Source organism: Rhinichthys klamathensis, unplaced genomic scaffold (assembly GCF_029890125.1).
Source record: "Rhinichthys klamathensis goyatoka isolate OS25496 unplaced genomic scaffold, OSU_Roscu_1.1 h1tg000259l_1, whole genome shotgun sequence".
NCBI classification, from domain to species: Eukaryota; Metazoa; Chordata; class Actinopteri; order Cypriniformes; family Leuciscidae; genus Rhinichthys; species Rhinichthys klamathensis.
This window is the reverse complement of record NW_026606781.1, coordinates 154,675-179,368: the sequence shown is the minus strand read 5'-3', so window position 1 is coordinate 179,368 and position 24,694 is coordinate 154,675. Positions and strand designations below refer to the sequence as shown.

Genomic DNA, 24,694 nt, shown 5'->3' with positions numbered 1-24,694 from the left:
ACACAACAGAAACGAGACTCCATTTAATGCCTAAATCAAATACTCTATACAAACAGACTAAAAAAAAAAAGACTAGTCGTTTGGCACTGAAAATGTTTTTTTTCCTGTGAAATTCAGTTTAAAGAGAAAATGGTATGGGCAAGAACCAATCTAGAAGGAGTTTGTGCATAAGAGAGGGTCAGAGAGAGATGGGGGAAGACAGAGAACAGGGGAAGAATGTGTAGGAGTGAAAAATGGACCACCATCTGCACAGGATATCAGTGAGAATATAATGAAAGCGCTTCACTGCAGTTTATCAATCCGTCTTCATAAGCAATAATGAGTCATCTAAATGACTGACATCGGTTAAAGGTTTCCTCTAACCACTTGCTGCTTACTAGAAATAATTGGCAGCTGACCTAATTGAGTCTTGTTTTATTGTCTTGAAATGAATTCACCTCAAAATAATCCAAGCTACTCTTTTCAGATGCGTTTACATGGGCCCTAATAATCTGTTTGTAATCTGACTAGTAGCACAGTCCGAATAAAAAAAAGTCACATGTAACCACGTCCATTGGAATGAATTGGCCAACTTTGATTGAAATTTCATTCGGATTGTAAGGGGTGGTTTAAACCTTTTCTGATCTGTTCGACAGGACAATTTGATTGGATTGAAAAACTAAACTGGAAAGTCCTACACATAGGCATGACGTATGACGCACGGAACGAGCTGTTGTTTTTGTTGAATATTGTGACATAAATGACTGTCGTGACAATCGAAAAATTTTCCTTCCACTCATTAGCTGGGTTTCCATCCAAACGTGAAGCGAATCTTTTCAAAGTTTGCAAAAAAAACTTTTTCGAATGTGGGAAGGGGCATTTTTACTGCTTGATATATATAAACAGCATGGCACAAAGCTTCATGTGCTCTTCGTCTCTTAAAGCTGCAGTCCGCAGTTTTTCCTCTTTGTCGCCATCTCTGTTTGAAATCTGCAATTGCAGTTATTCGCGGAATTATCAACTTTACGTGAGTTGTACTTCGACATGGCACAGCGCGGATGAACACAATGGTTGAGAAGAGTGTGAGGCTGTCAGTCGACGCGCCGGTGTGGACACTGTCATTCAGAATCACAGATTATTCTTTTTGGAAGTATGACCAACATAATAATTTTCACCGGAAAATGTCATCTGAACAAGTAAGTAACATCCACTTTTGTTCTGGTTCTGACATTGCAGTAAATCGCGCTGATTAAATCTAAAAATCGCTTATCATATCACGCAAAACCGTGCAAATTATACTTTGTTCTCAAATTGTTAATGCTAACAACATCAGCATTGCGTGACTACATGTACTGTACTTCCGATATGTATCCTAATTGTTTTCGCATGGGTCCGGTTGCAGTCTCTTTTTTTCTGTAGCCACTCCGAAGTCTGAACGAAGTCTTTTGCATTTTATAACAGGTATAATCTCAGTAATTTGTGCAGTGTGCGCATGTTAAAATGATCAAATCGGATTTTAAGCTTGTGACATAAACGCGCACATCAACCCGATCACTTATTTAGTGTTCATATTTAACACTATATTCAAATTCATCAATTGGAATTATTTAATTAGCAGATGGACCGTTGATAATAAATAGCATAAGTAAATTTAAAAGCATGAATTTGCCATTTTCATTTAGCCGGACTGCAACATTTTTTTTTAACACATTGGTCTGAACAGACAAATTGCATGTGAATATTGGACAGAATTTTGTGCCGAACATTCGTATTGGTATGAACCCTATTTTTTTTTTTACAGTCTATGGTATGAACAGACCTTTGGTAAATGGTAACAGTATTACATTTTTGTGTGAACTGTCCTTTTAAAACAAACACTCAGTGGGGATTTCACAATAAAAATATAATTAATATGAGTGATCTGTGCTCATAATTAAATATCTTGATCGCCAATGCGTATTTACAATGGTTGTCCACTCAGATTCTCTTTGTACTTTCAATACATGGTTCAAAAACAGGGGCTGATGGGTTCGCCTGGCAGACGATCCGATGTAAACAAGGGAGTATTGTTTTGGACTGAGTTAATACAGGCCAAGAGGGACCGTGATGACATTGAATGGCGGTTCACTTTCATTCCACAGCTAAACACCATATTCAGATCCTTCCCTCAATTGGCTTGTCTGTTTTGAGTGAAAGTGACTCCTTCTCCTTCCGCATTAGCACACACTTGCTTGCCTTGGTGACATATTTGCATGTGCGTTCGAGCGCCCGTTAGCACTGCTGACTGATAAATAGGCCTTTTGGAATGTGAAGACTTGGTAAACAATGACACATTCTGTTCCTGTAGAGACAAAGCGCTGCGACATGAGAGCCCTGCATCCGGTATGCTCCAAATGTGGGATTTCTGACATTCACAAACATGGAGAAAAAGCCCTGTTCTAGTTAATGCTTATACCAAAAGCAGTATATTTCGTGAGAAAGCCCTGTTCGTTAGAATTGACTGAATGTGCAGTCATTTATACATCAAGAGCTCTTTTAGTGTCTAGTAGTTACATAAGCCCCTTTGATTCACACTACAACACTGTGTGTGTGTGTCTGTTTATAGATTGTATCTGAATGAAATGAGAACATTTTGATAGTATGAAAGAAATGGAAAGCAACAGAGATATGGAAAAGGCCATATTTCAGGCATGCAATGACGCGGATAGGGTTAAGAATTGCACATTAACGTTATACAAAAAGGCAAGACACCATAGCTAATATTTTATACACATGTACAAACGTTATGATGGCAGCACACTGCCTCAACGCCATCACTGTTTTTTAGCTTCATGAGGTGCCGTACCAAGTAAATATTAGCATCTTTTGTAAATGTTGTAGTCTTGCTTTAAGAAAGGTAATGACATAGTCTGGTTTTCAAACAAACCTGGCCCAGACTTCATCCAAAATCTTCTCGTTTAGCCAGGATAAGAGAACAAAGATGAAAAGATCCAAACTGCATGAAGGAGAAAGTATGGTTTTTCGCCGGATTACCAAGGCCAGGTTTTCTGAGAACCATTACTACGGTGGACTTAAAAAAAAAAGCAAGGAAAGTGATTCTTGTGCAAGACTGAAAAAAGTGAAAAAGCCTGAATGATGACAAGCAATAGCAGAATCCAGTTCAATGTCGAGGTGAGCCTCAAGTTGGTGGAAATGGAGTGTAGTGTAGCGGTTTGGGTCATGATGGTCATCTGCTCGAAGGGTTGGAAGTGTCTGAATGAAGAAGCGCAGACAATGAGGAACGCTTCAGGATCTATGGAGACACTCAAAAGGTGGGTGGTTCGTCCTCATGCAAGTCCTCGAGCTCGACTTCTCTACCAGCCTCTCCACTGCTCCCCTTTCTGAGAGAAAAAGAAAAACACAGAGAGAAATGAATCATTATCTTTCTAAATAATCCATGTTTTGATCCAGTAGTTGATTTCGAAAAGGCAGACTTTTGACTATCTGTAGTCTATAAGGTCTGGTCTACTATACAGATTATTCAGGCCAAGAATCATCCACGTAACCACAGATGCTTTGAAGATAACAAAATTACATACTTTTGAATTCAAAGAATACTGAAAAAAATGTTTTTCAAAAATATTAAAGCAGCACAACTGTTTTCAACATTGATAATGATTATAAGAAATATGTTTCTTGAGGACCAAATCATCATATTAGAATGATTTCTAAAGGATCATGTGACACTGAAGACTTGAGCAATTCAGCTTTGACATTACAGGATATATATATATCCTATATATATATATATATATATATATATATATATATAAATAAAAGGAAACAGTTATTTTAAAAGATTTGTCTGATCAGAGCAGAACTGCCGGCTGTTGCCAAATTTATTTAGCAAATATTTTTTTAATGAAGCACATTTAAGAACATTACTGTATCACTATATGATTGTGAAGCACATTGCTGTCGCTTTATAAGATAAAACAAAAAATCTGCAACATGCATTAAACAGGTGTGATGCATCTGTAGATCGTCTGTGGTTGAAACTATCCGGTATTAAACACTGAAAAATAGAAAACTAGCACACTGACAAACAATCTTGGAGGAAACACAGATGAACATGGGAAAGTTCTCTGCAACAGACACAACTGCACACAGAGGTCTCAGAATGTATATGGTGGGATTGAATGAAAGACCACAACATGACATGTTTCACAGGCTTGGACTTTTTTGACAGTGTTACCAAATACTTTCACTGCCATAAAGCTAGAGAAATGCCACACAAGGACAGGGTGGAGGCTGATATGACTCTTTCACTGACCCGTGGGACTACATGGAGAAGGACAGGGAATCTGACACAGGGCTTGAGTGACAAATGACAATGACCACCTGTCACAATGAGTTACCTTAACGAGGGCTGGAGTTTAAAAGAGGGCCGGAATGGCCAAGAGTCCCTGCAGCAGAGAGAGAGAGAGAGAGAGAGAGTGGAGGAAAGGGAGGAGAGCATCAGCAGTTTCATGTGAAGTAAAGCAACAGGAACCAGGTCATTATAGAGCCTACTGTGAGTTTTTGCTGGTCAGAATGCCAATTACATTAACAGTCGACATAAGACTATATTTAAAGGCACAATATGTAGGTTTTTTCGACACAAGAGGGCGCAGTTTCCAACAATAGCAAAGGCGTAGGTTAATGACGCAGTGATGAGCTGAATGATGGGACTTGCTGTCAAGTTGATGGATCTAATAATGTTTATGGATGAGTGCAAACATTCATGTTTTTTAAGATTACAGTGGTATGAAGCAGGTCGCGATTGCTAAAGAGACAGATATCACACGCGAGTCCCGCGAATATAAAGGAATAAGGACATTTAATTCTACCGAACTACCCGCAAGTGCACTCACAGGTCAAGTTTATTAGACAAATCAAACTTGTGAGGTAACGCAGCGCTGTTTCACTTGGTCTAACGTTACACTATCACACTAAACGGCATTTAAATGTGTGTTGAAAGTTATAATGTTATACTACGTGTTATTTCGTTTGTTATACGAAACTAGCAGTAAGCTAGATCAACATTAGAATAACATACTGACCATATTCTAACATTTCATCATGTTGAGCTAACGTTATATAACATTGATTTGTTTTTTGTACATTTTCTCACCTGTCTAATAAAGCTGTCAAGTCGTGACTCGTGAAGCTCTGTCGAGTCCAAGTTAATAGTCGCGGACGTGGAGCTCTCGGCATCTCAAAAACGCCACGCTGATATTGATCCTCATTTTAGTTCTCCTTGTTTGTCCCAAAGTCTGCTTGCCATGGTCTATGTTTGAAAGAAACAAGAACTGCGTGACGCTAAAAGTTATGCACTACGCAGTTGTCCACGTCTGTCGCCATGGTTACGTCATGGCTATGGCAGTATGAACGGAAACCGAGGATAACGCGGATATTGCGTCATTGACAGGCGACATTTTTTTCCGGGACGGCCACTTATTTAGAATTGGAATTTCTCTGAAATAAAAAATCATTGGAGACTTTTGGGATATTGTAAGTACACAACTGCAGGAAATATATCACACTGTGCAAGTGATTTTTGGATATTTTATTAAAAAATTCTTACATATTGTACCTTTAAGTCGAGTTCTGCAATAAAAGTCAATTTATGGAAATAGCATTAGCATCAACTACTAAAGAGAGATGCATGTGCCAGATGCTTATAAAAAACTCATCAAATGCCAAGCAAATTTGTTCAGAAGAGACAGCATTTAACCCCTGTATTTGACAAACACCAACAGGAAATATTATCAACAAACTCCAGTCTGTGCTTCATGAGCATATGAATACGTTACCCACACTCAACCTGCGCTCTGTGGCTAAAAAATGAGAGTGATTTTTAATGGTGCTGGAGGCCAGAAAAAAAGTCCTGATATGTAATAATGTGCAGCCACATTTTCATCACATCCAACAAATGTGTAGTGATACGGCAATTTGTTTCCCCATGCTCCCAGACAGGGTTGGTTCAGTGATGTGTAATTGTGTATAGCGTGTCCTAACAAGGCCTGAAGCGACAACTTTTACACAGAAAGAAAAACGTGGCACGATGCAACAAAATGACAACCAATTAAAACATACACTCACCGGCCACTTTATTAGGTACACCTGTCCAACTGCTCGTTAACACTTAATTTCTAAGCAGCCAATCACATGGCGGCAACTCAGTGCATTTAGGCATGTAGACATGGTCAAGACAATCTCCTGCAGTTCAAACCAAGCATCAGTATGGGGAAGAAAGTTGATTTGAGTGACTTTGAACGTGGCATGATTGTTGGTGCCAGAAGGGCTGGTCTGAGTATTTCAGAAACTGCTAATCTACTGGGATTTTCACGCACAACCATCTCTAGGGTTTACAGAGAATGGTCCGAAAAAGAAAAAACATCCAGTGAGCGGCAGTTCTGTGGGCGGAAATGCCTTGTTGATGCCAGAGGTCAGAGGAGAATGGCCAGACTGGTTCGAGCTGATAGAAGGGCAACAGTGACTGAAATAACCACTTGTTACAACCGAGGTATGCAGCAAAGCATTTGTGAAGCCACAACACGCACAACCTTGAGGCGGATGGGCTACAACAGCAGAAGACTCCACCGGGTACCACTCATCTCCACTACAAATAGGAAAAAGAGGCTACAATTTGCAAGAGCTCACCAAAATTGAACAGTTGAAGACTGGAAAAATGTTGCCTGGTCTGATGAGTCTCGATTTCTGTTGAGACATTCAGATGTTAGAGTCAGAATTTGGCGTAAACAGAATGAGAACATGGAACCATCATGCCTTGTTACCACTGTGCAGGCTGGTGGTGGTGGTGTAATGGTGTGGGGGATGTTTTCCTGGCACACTTTAGGCCCCTTAGTGCCAATTGGGCATCGTTTAAATGCCACGGCCTACCTGAGCATTGTTTCTGACCATGTCCATCCCTTTATGGCCACCATGTACCCATCCTCTGATGGCTACTTCCACCATGTCACAAAGCTCTAATCATTTCAAATTGGTTTCTTGAACATGACAATGAGTTCACTGTACTAAAATGGCCTCCACAGTCACCAGATCTCAACCCAATAGAGCATCTTTGGGATGTGGTGGAACGGGAGATTCGCATCATGGATGTGCAGCCGACAAATCTGCGGCAACTGTGTGATGCCATCATGTCAATATGGACCAAACTCCCTGAGGAATGCTTCCAGCACCTTGTTGAATCTATGCCACGAAGAATTGAGGCAGTTCTGAAGGCAAAAGGGGGTCCAACCCGTTACTAGCATGGGGTACCTAATAAAGTGGCCGGTGAGTGTATTTTGTTTAATATACAGCTGTGGAGTAGAGGAGCGGTGCTATCCAGCACAAACAGAGAACAATAGGCTGATACAAATAAGCCTATAATTATTCTGATGTTAACGATAATCGGAAGATACTTAAATTGTATACTATTTTGAATTGTGTGCGTTTGTATATATGTATGAATATATATACACACACACACACACACTATATTTGTTATTGTTATATTTATTTTCACTACATTATAATTAAAAGCATGTAAATATGGATTTTGAGATTTGTTAAAGATTACATTTAAAAATGTTATTTAAGTGAGCACTAGATACCAGAAAAATAGGTAGACATGAGCAGGGACAATGAAATGTTGTGTATTAGATGATGCCGATATGGTGGCTGTACTAAATTATAATGTGGCTGTGCTAAAACAGGTTTTTAAAGTGTCAATGTTCTGTGACAAAATGAATATTTAAGAGAGATGTAGAAAATAATCCACTCATAAATAATGCAATCATCATGAGTATCACAAGAAATGACTTGCTGCCATCACAGAGTAACAATTGCAGTCGAGCGAGTATGCATGAATGCTTGAGAAAGGGAGGGAGAGTGTGTGTTCAGTACAGTGTGTGTTTAGATGAAAAAGGTTATTAACGGTGCGGGAGGTAGTGTATTCAACCTGACACTGAATTATGGATGACATGCAAATTGCCACCCCTGACAGTAGGAGATTTAAAGGGACGGAGGGATTTTCAAAATTACGATGATAGCTTTCTACCAACCGGGGGCGCTGCTGCTTTTTATCTATTTATTCAGAAACGCTTTTCCTCAGAGGGAACAACTAACTGACAAATGGCTAATAAAAAAAAATGATAGAGGTAAATGAAAATACAATCAACTGCCTCTTGCAAAAGAAGTCACCGGTCTGCTGAGTCACTGTATTGATCCACCTCATTTCCCAATCAGATTGCATCCTTGTCAACAGAGAGAATTCACACCAAACAAGCATGTCATTTGTTTACAGATAATCAAATGACCTTTCAGTTTTGATTGTACGAACAATAACTGCATATGGCACATCTGAAAATTAAAAACATAAATACAACCTATAACAGAGATCATTCAGTAGTGCATTAAAATGTTTGCAAGGCTGACTTTGGTCTATCAGGGATGCATACAGAGATAACCAGATTGTTTGTATTGATCCAGGGCATTCAGAAGAGAGGGAGCAACCCTCTGCTGATTCTGATAGACAGCACACAGAGAGGAAGAGTGAGAGAACACGCTGCTGTCCTTGAACAAACCCCCTCTAATGTGGGAAAAGCAGCAGAGTGGGGACAGAGATGACTTCATGGAGACACTTACTGTCAGTCTAGTGGGCAGATACATTACCAGCAAAAGGCCTCTGAGAATTACTGTCAAAGGATGGATGGTGCAAACATCCAGAGGAATAAAAAAAACCCCGGAATTATTGTTGTGACCTTTTAAAGGGGTCATATAATGCCATTTTTGTACAAGCTAATGTGATTCTTTAGGGTCTAAATTAAAAATTTGTAATATACTTTAATTAAAAATTCTCATTAGTATTGTAAGAAAACACTTATTTTACCTGGTCAAAAACAGCTCTGTTTTCAGCACGCTGTTTCAGTGCATATGACTTTAAATGATAATGAGCTTCGCTCACCCCGCCTCTCTGTTCTGCGCATACACCGTTTGTAACACAATAACCATAACGCGTTGTTCAGTATAAACGTGGGATTATGAATTATATTGAGAACGTCGTACATAGAAAACATGCCGTAATGTACCCTGAGTGTAAACCTTAGACGCATTCATTGTGAAGCGTGCAGCTAGCGATTTGCAAAGATTAATATAAATATTAATATAAAGATTAATAAAACGTTACACTCACTTCAGTTCTTCTGGAGGTTCAGCAGGAACACAAATAGTTGGTACCGATAATTTATTCAGGAGCAGCTTCTTAGCAAAACCAGTTTTATACTGACCCTCGTTTATAAAGCAGTCTGGTGAGAAATGATTCGCGCAAACATGAGAGCATTGACGTTGCTCGTGGGGAATATTCCCTTCGAAAACAAACTCAGCCACTGCGTCTTCAGCGGTTCGGAATTTAGGAACATTAAAATGACTGCTGTGTTCGTTATTACACCCAAGAACAGAACACCACAATCGCTTAGACGCCATTCTGCTCATAGACAGTGCTCCAGCATATCAACAATGACCGCGCCGGTCCGCGCAGACTATGATTGACAGCTCCCTCATGAGCGAGGGCGGGTCTGTGTTGAAACGCTGCTGTCAATCAACAATCGTGGGAAGGGCTTCCGACCCTGTGACGTCACACGGTCGAACGGCTCGATTTGAGGCAGGGGAAAACATATAAGGAGATTAAAAAACAAACAATGGATAGATTTTTATCATTTTATGATGGTTGTGTACAGGCACTGCCAACACACATTTCAGTACAATCAACTTGTAAAAGTGCATGTATCATTATATGACCCCTTTAAGAACTTGTATATACCGTACTGCATATATATATAGATGCTAAATATGAAAAACTGAAATATACATTTAGAACTATATTGCAGACTTTTTTGTGTAAACAAAGCACTCGCGTTGCTTCATAAAATTGAGGTTAAACCACTGGAGTCACATGGATTACTTTAATGATGTCTTTCCTATCGTTCTGGACCTTGAATGTGTAAGTTGCGTTGCTCCCAATGGAGGGACAGAAAGCTCTCGGATTTCATCAAAAAGATCTTAATTTGTGTTCCGAAGATGAACAAAGGTCTTATGGGTTTGGAACGGCATGAGGGTGAGTAATTAATGACAAGATTTGCACAATTTTGGGGTGAACTGTCCCTTTAAGGCAATTCTATAAACGCATTCTATGCGTTTGTCGTGTACACTAAAGTCTGTAAATCATCATTAGAGCGCCACCCTCAGGCTGAATAAGGCAAGGACATTAGAATTCTGCAAAAAGTGTGTGTGATGCGTTTAGTCATTAGAATATAAAGCTTACAAAATGTTTAGCATAAACTAGCGCTAAGACCAAGAATCTGCCCTAATTTATGGCCAGGAGTTGCTATATATATATATATATATTGTAAAAATATTAATGAGGGAGTCAGCAGTCTCAGTGCAATGCAGAGAAGAAAGTTCCAGACAGAAATAGTAAAAACAAGTCCCAGAGCTTTGAATGTTACTGCAAGAGAAAAAACGTCTGAATCATGCTACTATGGAAACGTATGTTGGCGGCAGGAGAAGTAATGGGTGACTATTAGCACACCTTCCTGTTCAAATAGATAGACATGACGTCTGAAATATCATGCTGCGACCTTGAATGTGAGAGTGAAAAAAGCAAAGAATAAAAGAGATGCAATGCTGAAAAGAGTTCAACCTCTTACAAAAGGCTTGTGAGCAAAAGGAGAGTCATTTGTATTTGTGAAGCTATATTACTCTGGTTTCCAGTTGGTCATCGGTTGGAACACTTACATGAGAAGACTGCTGGGAGCAGACATGGATCTCTCTTCTCTCCTGCTGGGACACTCAAATGGATTCCCAAAGGAACGCTTCCTTAACATGGCTTTCACCAATATCTACAGCATCACAGGAAAGAGGGGACAACTAGACTTAACTTACTGTACATATTAAAAGAATACAGATCAGGGCATGCAGAAATCCAACATTTACAAATACAAAATAGAGAAAAAAGAACAGGGGGCAGCTAAAAATACACTTTGCATTACTGAAATGATGATGATGATGATGATGGCAAGAAGGACTAATTCCAGGAAAGTAATCAAGGAAAAGCAGACAGTTCAGAAGCAGGGTCAGTTTGACATGTGATGAGGTTTCAGTTGTTTGGTTGGTGTGTTCATGTAACTACAGTTCAGCAACTCATGAACCCTTACACATAGAAACCCTTGTTCTTTCTTGGTTTCACTTACCACAGCAGACAGACTGGGGACAAACTTCACCGAGTTCTGCACCTCCTCTTCAGTGACTTCTACCGCAGTACAGTGCTCCTCTTCTAAAGGCAATGGGTCTGTACCATCCTGAGTCACCCAGGGGTCCACCTGAAAATACACACACACACACACACACGTGTATAACATGCTGTGTACACGTCATTCCGTCCATCCATCTGGCCATTTAACCTATCGTTTCATATATTCATCCGTCTACCCATCCATCCATCCATCATCTTTCCTTCATTCCATCCATCCATCCATCCATCACGGCAATCTCTATATATCCATCCATATACCCATAGATCAGACCATACATTTTCTTCTATACATCCATCCATACAGTTTCATACATTTAGCCATCTTCTATCCATCAATTCATCCACCCGACTGTCCATCCATCTAATATTCTATCTATCCATCCATCCTTCAATGCAACCATCCATCCATTCATCATTTATCCTTCCATTCATCCATCCATCCATGTCTGTAGATCAGTCCATACATCCATACATTCGCCCATCCATCCAGCCATCATAGACCCATCTATTCATCAATCCATCAGTATGTCCATCCATCCATTATTCCATCCATCTAATATTCTATCCATCCATCCTTTAATGCAACCATCCATCATTTATCCTTCCATTCATCCATCCATCCTTGTTTGTAGATCAGTCCATACATCCATCCAGCCGTCATGTATCCATCTATTCATCAATCCATCGGTCTGTCCATCCATTCATCCCATCATCAATCCATCGGTCTGTCCATCCATTCATCCATGTATCCATCTATGTCTGTAGATCAGTGCATCCATCCATTCGTCCATCCATCCAGCTGTCATATATCCATCCATCCATCCCTCTATAGAGTTTCATCCATCAAGCCATCATCTATAGTTTCATCCATCCATCCATCCATCCATCCCTTGGTCCATCTATCTAACCTTCTATCCTCCATTTCATTTATCTGTTCATCCATCAATCCTTTCATCCATCTATCCATCCATCTAACCATTCATCCAATCAGAAAATTATTAAAGAAATACAATATTTGTCCTAATAACAAAGTTAGTCTGAAGGGTATGAGAGTAGAGCTGTTGAGTGAATGTAGGCCGAGTGTGCTCTGGGGATCGCTGCTTTAATGGAACATTTTTTGGGTAATGACATGCAGGCAGGAGTCTCTAATGGCCGAGTGTGTGTGTGTGCTAATTATTCACACTCACTGTCACACACTGAGACAGCAGATGGAAGTTTCCAGAACTGAACCAAAATCCTTCTCCATAGGGATTAGCTGATATGTTTCTGTCCAAACAGCAAGTCTGCTAGATGGTGCAGAAGCTATCAGAGATATTGTGTCATATTTACAGTATCCCTGTATGTGGCTCAGGAATGGTCTTTGATAGAAACACTGGAGCTATTGTGAGTGAAGACTAATGATACATTTCTTTTTGAGAAACTGACTATAATTTCAATATTAAGTGAGGTCGCACTCTCTCGCCGATATGCAGGAAGGAAAATTGAGGCGATTTCTGAAGGGTAGCATTGATTAATAATACTAGCCCAGCCAAAAAGGTAAAATATGCACATTCATTTCAGTGTAAATAGATGCACTCCTCAAGTGAATAGTAACTCAATATCTTGCAATACAGAGTGGTGAAGATGAAGGTGGAAGGTTCTACACTTTCAATCTAAGAAGTGCTCCGTCCTTTCCATCATATGTGTACTTACTTTGATCTCAGGAACAGTGATTCTGGCGTCTGGGTTTTTGTCCAGCATTCGTGTGACCAGGTCCTTCAGCCCTTCGCTGATAGCTGGCCTGAGATATTACAGAAACACAGAGAAAACAGCTGAAAACACAAACCCAATAAACCTGATGGTACTGCTAGACAATGACAGTATGCTTTTACAAGAGGAGACACACACTGCAGACAGAAGAAACACTGCTTCAAACCCCCACTGATCATAAGGGCTAAAGAGCTCAACTGTACTAAACACAAAAGAAGCTCTGCAAACATGAAAACAACAACAACATGTACTCAGCCAAAAAAGACATTTCCTCTCACTTTTACTGCTTTTTTCAGCAAATTTCTTATTATGTGTTAATATCAACATTAACACATAATAAGGGGGGGGGGGGGGGGGGGGTACTTTTAAATTAGGTTGAATCTCTCAAATTATTTTTCCTCATTCCCTTAATTTTTGGCTTGTTGTAAGCATAGAATAAAAATGTAAAATTAATTTTTTTAAAATTGGTTTACGCATAGAAAAAGGAACCCAAAAAGTGAGTGAAGCCCCTTGTCATGTACACTGTTTTTGATTCACAGTGATGACATTGTGATATTTTGTAGATAGTTTAGCCAGTGAGAACACTGCAGCATGACATCAGGGACAGTGTGTGTGAGAGAGATGCGTTTTTATTTGCTGATGATTAGTCCAAACACATGCACCAGATGACATGCATCCGGATGGCCTCTGGCCTTCCACACACAGACGACAGACTTCATCAACATATCATAGACCTGCACGAGCATACACAAATATCTTACATAAACCAACACGCCTCAAAATAGCATTCATTTCACATCGTCATACACATCTGACATTTCCTCTCTCTGTTTCTGTGGGACGACAGATGCGTCACACACAGCGAGGGGCGACTTACGTCTCGGGGAACTCCACCGGCTTACACTTGATCTTATTGTGAAGTGCCAGAATGTACTCATCAATAAATGGGCACTGGAGGACAGGGAAGAAAAATAGAGGAGAGGGGGAGGAGGTTAGACAGATGAATGATCAAAATCATCAATCACACAAATGTCACTGCAGTAGCACACTGGCCCGTCCATTGATCTTACTGATAGATAATTCCACAGTGAAGAATTACTGCTATCATTCTGATCATATCAGTATATGAGCCGACTCACCTTCCCATACACGAAACAGTAGAGAGTCACTCCCATAGCCCACACATCCAGAGCCTGAACAAGACACAACTTCTGTTATATTGATGCAGGAGCTATTGAGATAAATGTAATTTCTTGAAGGGAGAGTTCATTCAAAATTTAAATTCTGTTGTCATTTATTTACTATCATGTTGTGCCAAAGCTCTATGACTTTCTTCCAAGGAATGCAAAACAAAATATCTTATAGAATGGACTAATGTGTACTTAATAAGGGTCAGTTCGATTTTTTTTTAAAGAAAACAAAGTCATTTTATTGCTCAAAGATGCAGTAAATTTATCAAAAGTGACAGTAAAGACATTTCTAAAGTTACAAAAAAATCTATTTCAAATAATTTCTGTTCTTCTGAACTTTCTATTCATCAAAACATCCCAAAAAAATGGTTTCTACAAAAATATTAAGAGGCATACTGTTTTCAACGTGGATGCTAATAAAAAATGTTTCTTAGCATTAAATCATCATATTAAAATGACTTCTAAAATATCATGTGATACTGAAGGTAGGAGTAATGATGCGAAATACTGTATATATATAAAAAAAAAAAATTAAGAAACTTTTTAAAAATATATATGTTGAACAGTAGCGTAGCTCTTTGACACATTTATGGGAGAATTAGCGATGTCCCATTAATTAAAAATTTAGCCTAATTTTTCAATGATATAGTTCACAAAACCAGTCAGATTGGCCTATCACAACACATACCAGCAAAATCACCACAGACACGCATTACCTTTCCACTAAAGCTCTGGCGGTTGTCTGACAGTGTCTCTGGGGCCATGAATGCAGGAGTACCAGCAGTGCTGGAGAGACAGGCATCGTTACCCTCGAACTGGTTACTGACCCCAAAATCGGCGATTTTGACATGGCCGTCATCTCCAAGTAATAAATTAGATGGTTTGATATCCCTGTGAACGATCTTCTGAAAGTGCACTGAGCATAAAGAGAAAGAATATCAGAGAAGGAATATGATATTTCGAGTAGGCTATATCATCTAAAAGAATAACAAGAAAAAGGAGTCATTCCAAAAGTTCAATTTATTGATGATTAGCTTCAAATCTCAGAATTCTATTAGACTTCACAAAACAAATATAACTCATTGGTCTTCAAAACTAAGAAATAATATAGTAACTATAGTACTATATAGTAATATAGTAAATACTTGATTTTTTAAATAAAAATATGATTATTATTATTACTAGAGATGGGTGACACCACATGCTATCAAGGTCAATATCACTAAAACCGATAATTAAAATGTAAAGTTATGAGGATCAAATTATTTTATTATATTTAAGTCATATTTTTTTTATTTTTATTTTTTACATTTTATAGTCCTGCAAATGATCATAAAACAAAAACACTTTACATATTATTATTATTATATTATGTGAGGATCAATCTTCTCAATGCAACATCAAAAAGTATTTAATATTCTAGACTACCGTAATCCATCCATGCCTAATTGTGATCAGAAAAATAATTAAACATTAACATGCCATGTAATACTAATCCATACTTCTACTGTACAAGTTACATAATTGTGACCAAAACGTCAGTTTTTATAACTCGAAACAAGTTTAATAAAGCTACTAGGTTGAGCAAAGTAAGTAAAGAGGAGGTACAACATCAAGTGTGTCTGACCGCAGGAGGTCTCAGCTTAACTAAAGAACAGCAGAAAGGATCAAGAAGGTCACCCTGTGCACACAGAAGCTGAATTTGATTGGTTAAGAGTCGCCTCCTTGTCTCAAGTGGTCAATCAAAGATAACCTCCCCACCACTTATCATCTTTCAGTCATGTGTCATTACTGGTTATACGCGACAACAAGAGCCATGTCTAAGATGTCTTCAGATGACAAGCATGGTAATGAAAAAAGAAAATACATTAAGGAACAAAGAGATGTGTTCAAAGCATTAGCATGTTATTGCATATAATTATTTGATCAAAGTCAGCAAAGCAAGGGGAATGTAGCTTATGTAAACTGTCTCTCAAGCAGTTTACATATCATAAAACCCCCACACACAGATTTTTTAGATAACTATTAATTCATTATATTGACATGGGATAGTGCTAATGAAATAAACAAGATATGGACACATACTCTGATTGCAGTCCACAAATTAAAGACACACAAAAGGAGTTCATTGTGAACACAGACTGATTTGTAGCGAATCATGCAAATGGTCTGTTGCCATCCAGACGGTTGCCACAGCGAGTGTTGCCTGTTTAGTAGGATTCAAATGAATTGATGAAAGCCGAGTTTCCACTCGAGCAGAACAGACACTTGGCAATCTACTCCGCTTAGCTCATTCTCCTTTTTTGTGCTGCCATCTTATTTAAAGGCTCAATACAATTTAAGCTCAATCAACATATACTGTTGTACATATACTGTTCTTCTTTTGACATATGACAGATCAGAACGGCCTTAAGAAATAGCAGAGACTTGTTTTAATCAGGAAACGATGACCTCCCCCACACACACATACACGAGCGCACTGCCACATTCGCTCACTTCATTAGCCTAACAGGATGCCATGATGAGTTAGAACAACAAACATAGAGATGTTCCTTGGGACAGAGCTCTCTTGGGTCTTTATTTTTACACAAGTAATGATTAATGTCAGCCGCTCATCTTTAGGAGTTTGCTTCGCTCTTCTATCCTGGGATTTATTTAACTTCAGATGCTCTATTACTAAAACCATGTCAAGGTGGTCTCCTTAGAAACCGAGGATGGAAGACAGTGAGGTCGACCCAGCAATTTGAAAAAGGCTTTTAAAAAATAAAGGAAATGACTCACAGTACTCGATGCCCAGAACAATGTCTCTGAAGTAGTGGCGGGCCTGGTCCTCACTGAAGGGACTGTCGCTGGGAACCTCCATCACAGGGCTGGTGACCAATGGAGACACTTTATTGTAAGTTAACTGATAAGGTACAAATAAAATACAGTAACAGCGAGCAAAGATTCATGAAGAGAAATTGTGAATGAAATGATAGGTAGAGAAATAACCTCAAACATTTAGTCTAAGAGAGGTCACAAAATCATTTTGATACAATATAGTGTCTGAAACATCCCCTTGATGCCATTTCAGCATGAAACCAGTTTGATTAATAACAAATATTTTGATGTAGTTCAGATTTTTTACTTACCTTGCAAAAATGCTCACTGACCCAACCACAAAAAAATATGATCGATTTTATTTTTAGCAATCTATTTTTATATGCAGCAGAAAAAAATATTCATTGTATAAAATATTTAATTTCAAATATTTCATAATAATTACAATTTCAATACAAATGTTCATTACAGTGTTCATACATATGTATATCTGCTATAATATATTATGGTGTTTTTAATAATATTATAACTTATTTTTGTTGTTTCAACAAAATCTCATCTACGTTAGTCAGCTAGACAACATAAACTTGACCTATTTAAATCAGCAGAATTCGAAACAACAGTACAGTACATCACAGAATGGCAAATGTTTTTCTGCCGCGTTCTATTTTTGCCAGCAGACTCTTATCTGTTCGCAATTTTTTTCAAACTGGTGATTAACCTTTCTCTATCAGTGTGACAGCTAACCTATGCCACTCCAACACCATACATACACACGTCAACATAGCCAGAGAAACTTTTCTGTATTTACAGATATAACAAGACACACACGGCGAGTGAGGCATGTATGCGATTTCCCATGAAAACCATCCCGTCATATAATATAAACAATTATAACTGGCTTATAGTGAATCAGGGTAAACCAAAAACATGTTTTGGAAGAAGGATCGACGAGGTATTTACTCATTATTTAAATTTAGTTAATTTTGAACCAAAAAAAAAAGTTACATAGTGTAAGTTAGCAAGACATTATAACAAGGCCACACTGGGCAAGTAAGAGACATCAGTGAGAGAACAGAAGATGCTGTGAAACTACATGACTGTGAACACAGAGTGGATGGAATCCTTCAAAATGAACCGTGACTGTGAGATTTACATAAAAACCAATCACACAAACCACTTAGCACAAAACAGGGTCCTCAAAGGCCATTTCATTCATTACCCACAGGCAGTGAATCACGATTGATCAGAAAGGCCAAATTATTCAGCCAGGTCTAGTGAAAATAGACCATTCTGTAATTATGCAAAGTAAGTTTTAATCTGCTCTTTTCAAGGCATAAGCCCACAAACACCAGGGATACTGAACAACACATTTCTCTCCAAAACAAAGCCAGGCCACTTGGCAGAAACTCATATTCAACCAAAGTAAAATGTCACATTTGGAAAAAAATAAGAAACAAAAAAAAGGTCTTATAATAAACTGGAAGACTGCTACCCTTTAAATGAGCTTTTTGTGGATTTAGAAACGCAGAGAAAGCAACAGAATAAATAAACACTACAAGTAACAAAAGTAATACAAAAAAGATTAACAATAATAATAATTTGTTACATTTATATAGCGCTTTTTCTGGGACCTCAAACCGCTTCACATATGGAAGGGGGAATCTCCTTAACTACCACCAATGTGCAGCATCCACCTGGATAATGCGACGGCAGCCATATTGCGCCAGAACGCCCACCACACACCAGCTTATTGGTGGAGAGGAGACAGTGATGAAGCCAATCAGTATGGATTGATGGACAGAGGCCAAGGGGCAAATTTGGCCAGGATGCCGGGGTTACACCCCTACACTTTTTCGAAGGACTTTTAATGACCACAGAGAGTCAGGACCTTGGTTTAACGTCTCACCCGAAGAACGGTGCTCTTTGACAGTATAGTGTCCCCGTCATTTTACTGGGGCGTTAGGACCCACACAGGCCACAGGGTGAGCACCCCCTGCTGGCCTCTCTAACATCTCTTCCAGCAGCAAACTGGTTTTCTCAGGAGGTCTCCCATCAAGGTACTGACCAGGCTCAGCCCTGCTTAGCTTCAGTGGGCAACAGGGTGATATGGCTGCTGACAATGCAATTGTTTTAATATGTAGAGAGAAAAACAGTATATTCAATGACAAAAAACATAAGAACTGATCTAGAAAAAGACGCGAATAAGAGTCTGAGTGAGAAAGTGATAACATAAGCATTTAATTAATCCCTTTGGAACAAGGGAGGAAAAAAGGGAAAACTGAGTCAGATCTACTGTAAGTGATGACAGATATGCACGACAGAGCAGTTGACGGAGGAGGAATGGAGTGATTAATGGAAGGACAGAGGATGGAAGTTAATGTGGTGAAAGTGGACACACAGAATACTCACCCCTTCTGCATCAGCTCAAACACTGCGGAGAGATCAGAACAGGAGAAAGGGAGTCATTAAAGCAAAGTGAGAGTGAAAAGACATTCTGTTATTGACAAATCCATCAGTGCACTTTATGAAATGTAATGTTCACAGTCCTCATATAGCATGTCATAGCCTTATATGACCAGACTTTTTTCCGCATATAAGTATATGTGCTTTTATTCGCAGCATTGCTCAGTGGAAGTTTGTAGCAGTCCATCAGCACAAACAACTTATTTTCATTCTCACAGTATGAGTCAGAGCAGACAACTAAATGTGTCACACAGTCTTATGTATGAGACACTTATTCTGCAGAATCTCACGTCAGCCAATTAGGAAGACAGGCAGCACAGTTTGAACTATTTGAAACAGTCTACTTTTCATGAAAAAGTAAAGTTTATAATGGTAGACTTCAGGGGGTTCATACTGGCAAATATTTTACAGCGACAAAACGCCCAGAGTTCATTCATTTTCAATGAGAGTTGGTGATGTGAGACGATATGAGCGACATTGATGTGACAATGAGCAGTGAAGCTATGTGATGACTAGCAATGAGGGCAAACAGCTTAATACTACAACCAATGAACACACCTTGAAAAGAAAGAGTTAAGCATGCATTATGTGTAAATATGGGTTTCATTTTGATGATTGGAATACTAATACAATACCATTCACAAGTGTCGTTTTGTTATGATGTCTCTTATGCTCACTAAGGTAGCATTCATTGGACCAAAAATACAGTACAACAGTCATAGGGTGAAATATGATTCCAATTTAAAATGATTTCTATTTTAATATATTTGAAAATGTAATTTATGCCTGTGATGTCAAAGCTGAATTTTCAGCAGTCATTACTCCAGTCTTCAGCGTCACATGATCCTTCAGGATTTGGTGCACAAGAAACACTACTTATCAATGTTGAAAATAACTGTTGATTAATAGCTTTGTGGAAACCGCGATATATTTCCCCCCTCAGGATTCTTTGATGAATACAAATTTCAAAAGAACACCATTTATTTGAAATAGAAATCTTTTGTAATATTGTACATATTTATACTGTCACTTGATTAAAAGTATTAATTTCTTTAAAAAGAAATCTTACTGACCCCAAACATTTGAACTGTAGTGTAATTACTAATTACAATTGGTTTAATGGATGTTTTAGAATGACCATGCATAACTTTAATGAAATGACAACTGATCAAACATTAGCTACCGTAAAACACCATAATTTGCTGAATCTTTTACACAGAAGGGCCATTTTACCACTAGATTATATGTCAACAAAAAAGAACATACCCATGTGAAGGTTGTCCTCCGCTGGATCATCCAGCACCTGAAACAGAAATTTGATTAAAAACACCACTTGCTACATGCACTGTATGATTTCCAGCATTCTTGGGGTCTAGGAAACTCTGTGACATCCATTAGTAGGTTCAAAGCAAATTATGACTTTTTTTTCTTCATTGATTATGTTGGAAAAATCTGTGGAATTAAACGGCTCCAATGTGTTCAATGGAACAATACTGTTATGAATGGCTGAAGCTATTGTAGAACTTGTGTAGTAGTTTGTGAGTAACATTTTTCAGAAATCTGCTGAGTTTAGCAGGAACAGATTCAGTGAGAGTCTGCACATGAGGACACAGCATATAAGATTTCAACATCAAAAAAAATAAGGGCATCTACAGCTGCAAACATTACAGAGGAGCTTTGTGGGAAACATTCTCTTCAGCAATGTTTTAAAAGCTACACTATTACGCAGAGAAAAACATCAGACTGTCCAACACTACATATGAAAGACAACATTTTAGAAGAGCGTGTTTGATTATTGCCTCAGCTCGCTTGGCTATAAAGCTGTGTGTGCATAGCATAGCTGTGTACTATATGACGGAAAAGCATATGTCATTCTATGTCACTGCTTGGAAAAGTTCCCTGATACTGGAAAAGCTAGATGCAAAAGCTACACTTAATTTGAAAACAGCCAAGCTACTGGTACAGAGTCGCTACTTTTAGTTTTACTCCAGTGATGAGATTCGATAAGCATCAGGTGCACCTCAGCAGAGCTCCATTTCTGTATTCTATACTCTTAACTTAAAGGGTTAGTTCACCCAAAAATGAAAATTATGTCATTAATGACTCACCCTCATGTCGCCCCAAGCCCTTAAGACCTCCGTTCATCTTCGGAACACAGTTTAAGATATTTTAGATTTAGTCCGAGAGCTTTCTGTCCCTCCATTGAAAATGTATGTACGATATACTGTCCTTGTCCAGATAGGAAATAAAGACATCTTCAAAGTAGTCCATGTGACATCAGTGGGTTAGTTAGAATGTTTTGAAGCATCGAAAATACATTTTGGTCCAAAAATAACAAAAACTACGACTTTATTCAGCATTGTATTGTCTTCCGGTTCGGTTGTCAATCCGCGTTCAGTGACGCTGATGATGTAAGACGCTGCTGACGTGTATCTGGTGCGTCCGTGTATTCGGGTTCAAATAAATATGGCTGGGCAACAAAATGCAAGTCTTCCTCTGTGTCGAAATCCTTAGACATGTTTGCGAAGATTGTTTTGTTTACAGCGTGCGTCTCCCTCAGACGGTAAACGAAGCTCGGGTGCACTGATAACACATCAGCAGCGTCTTACGTCATCAGCATCACTGAACGCGGATTGACAACAGAACCGGAAGACAATACAATGCTGAATAAAGTCGTAGTTTTTGTTATTTTTGGACCAAAATGTATTCGAGGCTTCAAAACATTCTAACTAACCCACTGATGTCAGGGACAGAAAGCTCTCGGACTAAATCTAAAATATCTTAAACTGTGTTCCGAAGATGAACGGAGGTCTTACGGGCTTGGAATGACATGAGGGTGAGTCATTCATGACATAATTTTCATTTATGGGTGAACTAACCCTTTAAGACTGTACTTGGACCGGCAGTAGGAGGGGGAGGTGAGTGGAGTGTAGGTGGTTCCTCTGGTTCACTTTCTAAGATTCCTTTAAACAATTTTCATGCTCTGTTTCAATTTTCTCTCGCATGCACTCTCTCACCCCTCTTTTCTAATTTTGCTGACGTACGTGGGTGCTGCTGTGATTGAAGAGCACTCAGACGGAACCATAGGGGGAGAGAAGGAAAGGCGCTTTTCTCCTTCAGCATCCCTCCATTCTACCTTCCTGCGATCGATTGCACTCATCTCCACACCCTATTCTCAGGACATTACGGGCTGATTTTCATTGTGTTGCTATTATTTTGTCCCCTCTTTGGCACAAATTACATAATGGCACATGATTAGGTCGTCTGGGTATGTTATTGAGTAGTTGGTGCAGAAGTCCATTTCCTTCCAAATTTCATCTCTCTGTGTTTTTATTGTATTTCCCATTTTAACTTGAGGTTTACACCTGACTGCCAGAGACCCAGTGTCAAACAACATTTCTTCCAAGTGGTCGTCAAATAATTAATCATTAATCAAATCATTCATTGCTTTGGAAGGAAGGAAGGAGGAACAGAGAGCAGGAAGTTTGAAAGGAAGGAAGGAAAGATAGTTCAGAGGGATTCTTTGTTTGGTTGTTTTTCTGTTCATTCTTTGAGGAAGGAAGTTTGAAATGACGTTTGTTCAAAAGGAAATAACTTTGCTCAGAAAGAAAAGAAGCTCATTAATTCAGAAAATATTAAGAAGAAAGGAAAGGAAGTTTGAAAGAAAGTTTAGATGGAAGGACTTCCTTGTTAGTCGAAAAACAGCTTTTATTGAATCCAAGCTCCTAAAATGACTAGTTTCGGATTTTGTCACATTATGATGTAATCATGCGATGAAAGACAGGCTCTGCAGAAGAAAATCAACGTCTACTTCTACATCATTGTATCTTTAGCACCACCCACCGACTCCAGCATGTCATTTAGTAGTAAATACAAGAGAGACAAACAGGATTACTTCAGCAACAAAACCATAGAGATGCCTCTGAGGATTACAAGACGTTTTGCACTGCCAAGTTGTGTAAAAACTCTTTGTCTTTGCCTTTCTTGTGATTTTAAGATTAAGAAAGCGTGGATGAACGCCATTGTCGTTGAACAGTGTGAATAGTTGTGATTTGCTGTTCTTTCCTTTGCTTCGGCATTTAAGAGGTTAATATGGGGGAATTCCTGGATACGGAAGAAAGCACGTAGAGAACGATTCTTTTGTTATTGTTTTGATCAAAGCCATTCGCTGTAATCCTGAATAAAAGCTTCAGTGAGTGACATCATCTGTTTTGTCATCAGTAAGACATTACATCACGTTTAATTTAATTTAAAACATGACACTGCAATTGACAATGTATAAGTTTTTCTCTTTATCGCAAAGGATAGCCTATAAGAACAACAGTGCGACAAACAATACATTCATTTATTATACATGAAACACCGCAATTATCATTTGTCAACTATAACTGTGGTAACTCCAAGTACTTACACTTTATTTGCCACAACCAAGACTTATAAAGCATATGTAATATGCATAAATGTTTCACATTGTTGGCAAATGTTTCAACTATGTGACGAGATATTTTTCAACAAAAATGATTTTAATATGCAAAACTATTACCAAATCATAGCAGTGCTTACTTCCAACTCTTGAATGTGTCACGCCTATCAATTTTTTTTCAAACAGGGGCAAAAACAGTAAAAAAAAAAATATATATATATATACAGGTCCTTCTCAAAAAATTAGCATATTGTGATAAAGTTCATTATTTTCCATAATGTAATGATAAAAATTAAACTTTCATATATTTTAGATTCATTGCACACCAACTGAAATATTTCAGGTCTTTTATTGTTTTAATACTGATGATTTTGGCATACAGCTCATGAAAACCCAAAATTCCTGTCTCAAAAAATTAGCATATTTCATCCGACCAATAAAAGAAGTGTTTTTAATACAAAAAAAAGTCAACCTTCAAATAATTATGTTCAGTTATGCACTCAATAGTCAATACTTGGTCGGGAATCCTTTTGCAGAAATGACTGCTTCAATGCGGCGTGGCATGGAGGCAATCAGCCTGTGGCACTGCTGAGGTGTTATGGAGGCCCAGGATGCTTCGATAGCGGCCTTAAGCTCATTCAGAGTTTTGGGTCTTGCGTCTCTCAACTTTCTCTTCACAATATCCCACAGATTCTCTATGGGGTTCAGGTCAGAAGAGCTGGCAGGCCAATT

General features: G+C 38.6%; 1 protein-coding gene across 5 annotated transcripts in view; it reads right to left on the bottom strand.

Annotated features, from left to right (window-relative positions):
- Nucleotides 1–2,650: 2,650 nt before the first annotated feature.
- Nucleotides 2,651–24,694, bottom strand: part of camkk1a (calcium/calmodulin-dependent protein kinase kinase 1, alpha a) — a 120,090-nt gene continuing 98,046 nt past the window's right edge. For 4 of the 5 annotated variants that reach the window (XM_056267376.1, XM_056267379.1, XM_056267377.1 and 1 more), the window contains 11 exons: nt 20,806–20,842; nt 19,486–19,507; nt 17,035–17,123; nt 14,970–15,169; nt 14,203–14,256; nt 13,941–14,014; nt 13,007–13,094; nt 11,253–11,381; nt 10,798–10,901; nt 4,377–4,424; nt 2,651–3,359 (listed from right to left, as the gene is read on the bottom strand). In XM_056267376.1, coding sequence (XP_056123351.1) covers nt 3,284–3,359; nt 4,377–4,424; nt 10,798–10,901; nt 11,253–11,381; nt 13,007–13,094; nt 13,941–14,014; nt 14,203–14,256; nt 14,970–15,169; nt 17,035–17,123; nt 19,486–19,507; nt 20,806–20,842 — 921 coding nt within the window. In that variant the 3' untranslated portion in view covers nt 2,651–3,283. The remainder of the gene's footprint in view (nt 3,360–4,376; nt 4,425–10,797; nt 10,902–11,252; nt 11,382–13,006; nt 13,095–13,940; nt 14,015–14,202; nt 14,257–14,969; nt 15,170–17,034; nt 17,124–19,485; nt 19,508–20,805; nt 20,843–24,694) is intronic. The other variant, XM_056267381.1, reaches the window with a different exon arrangement.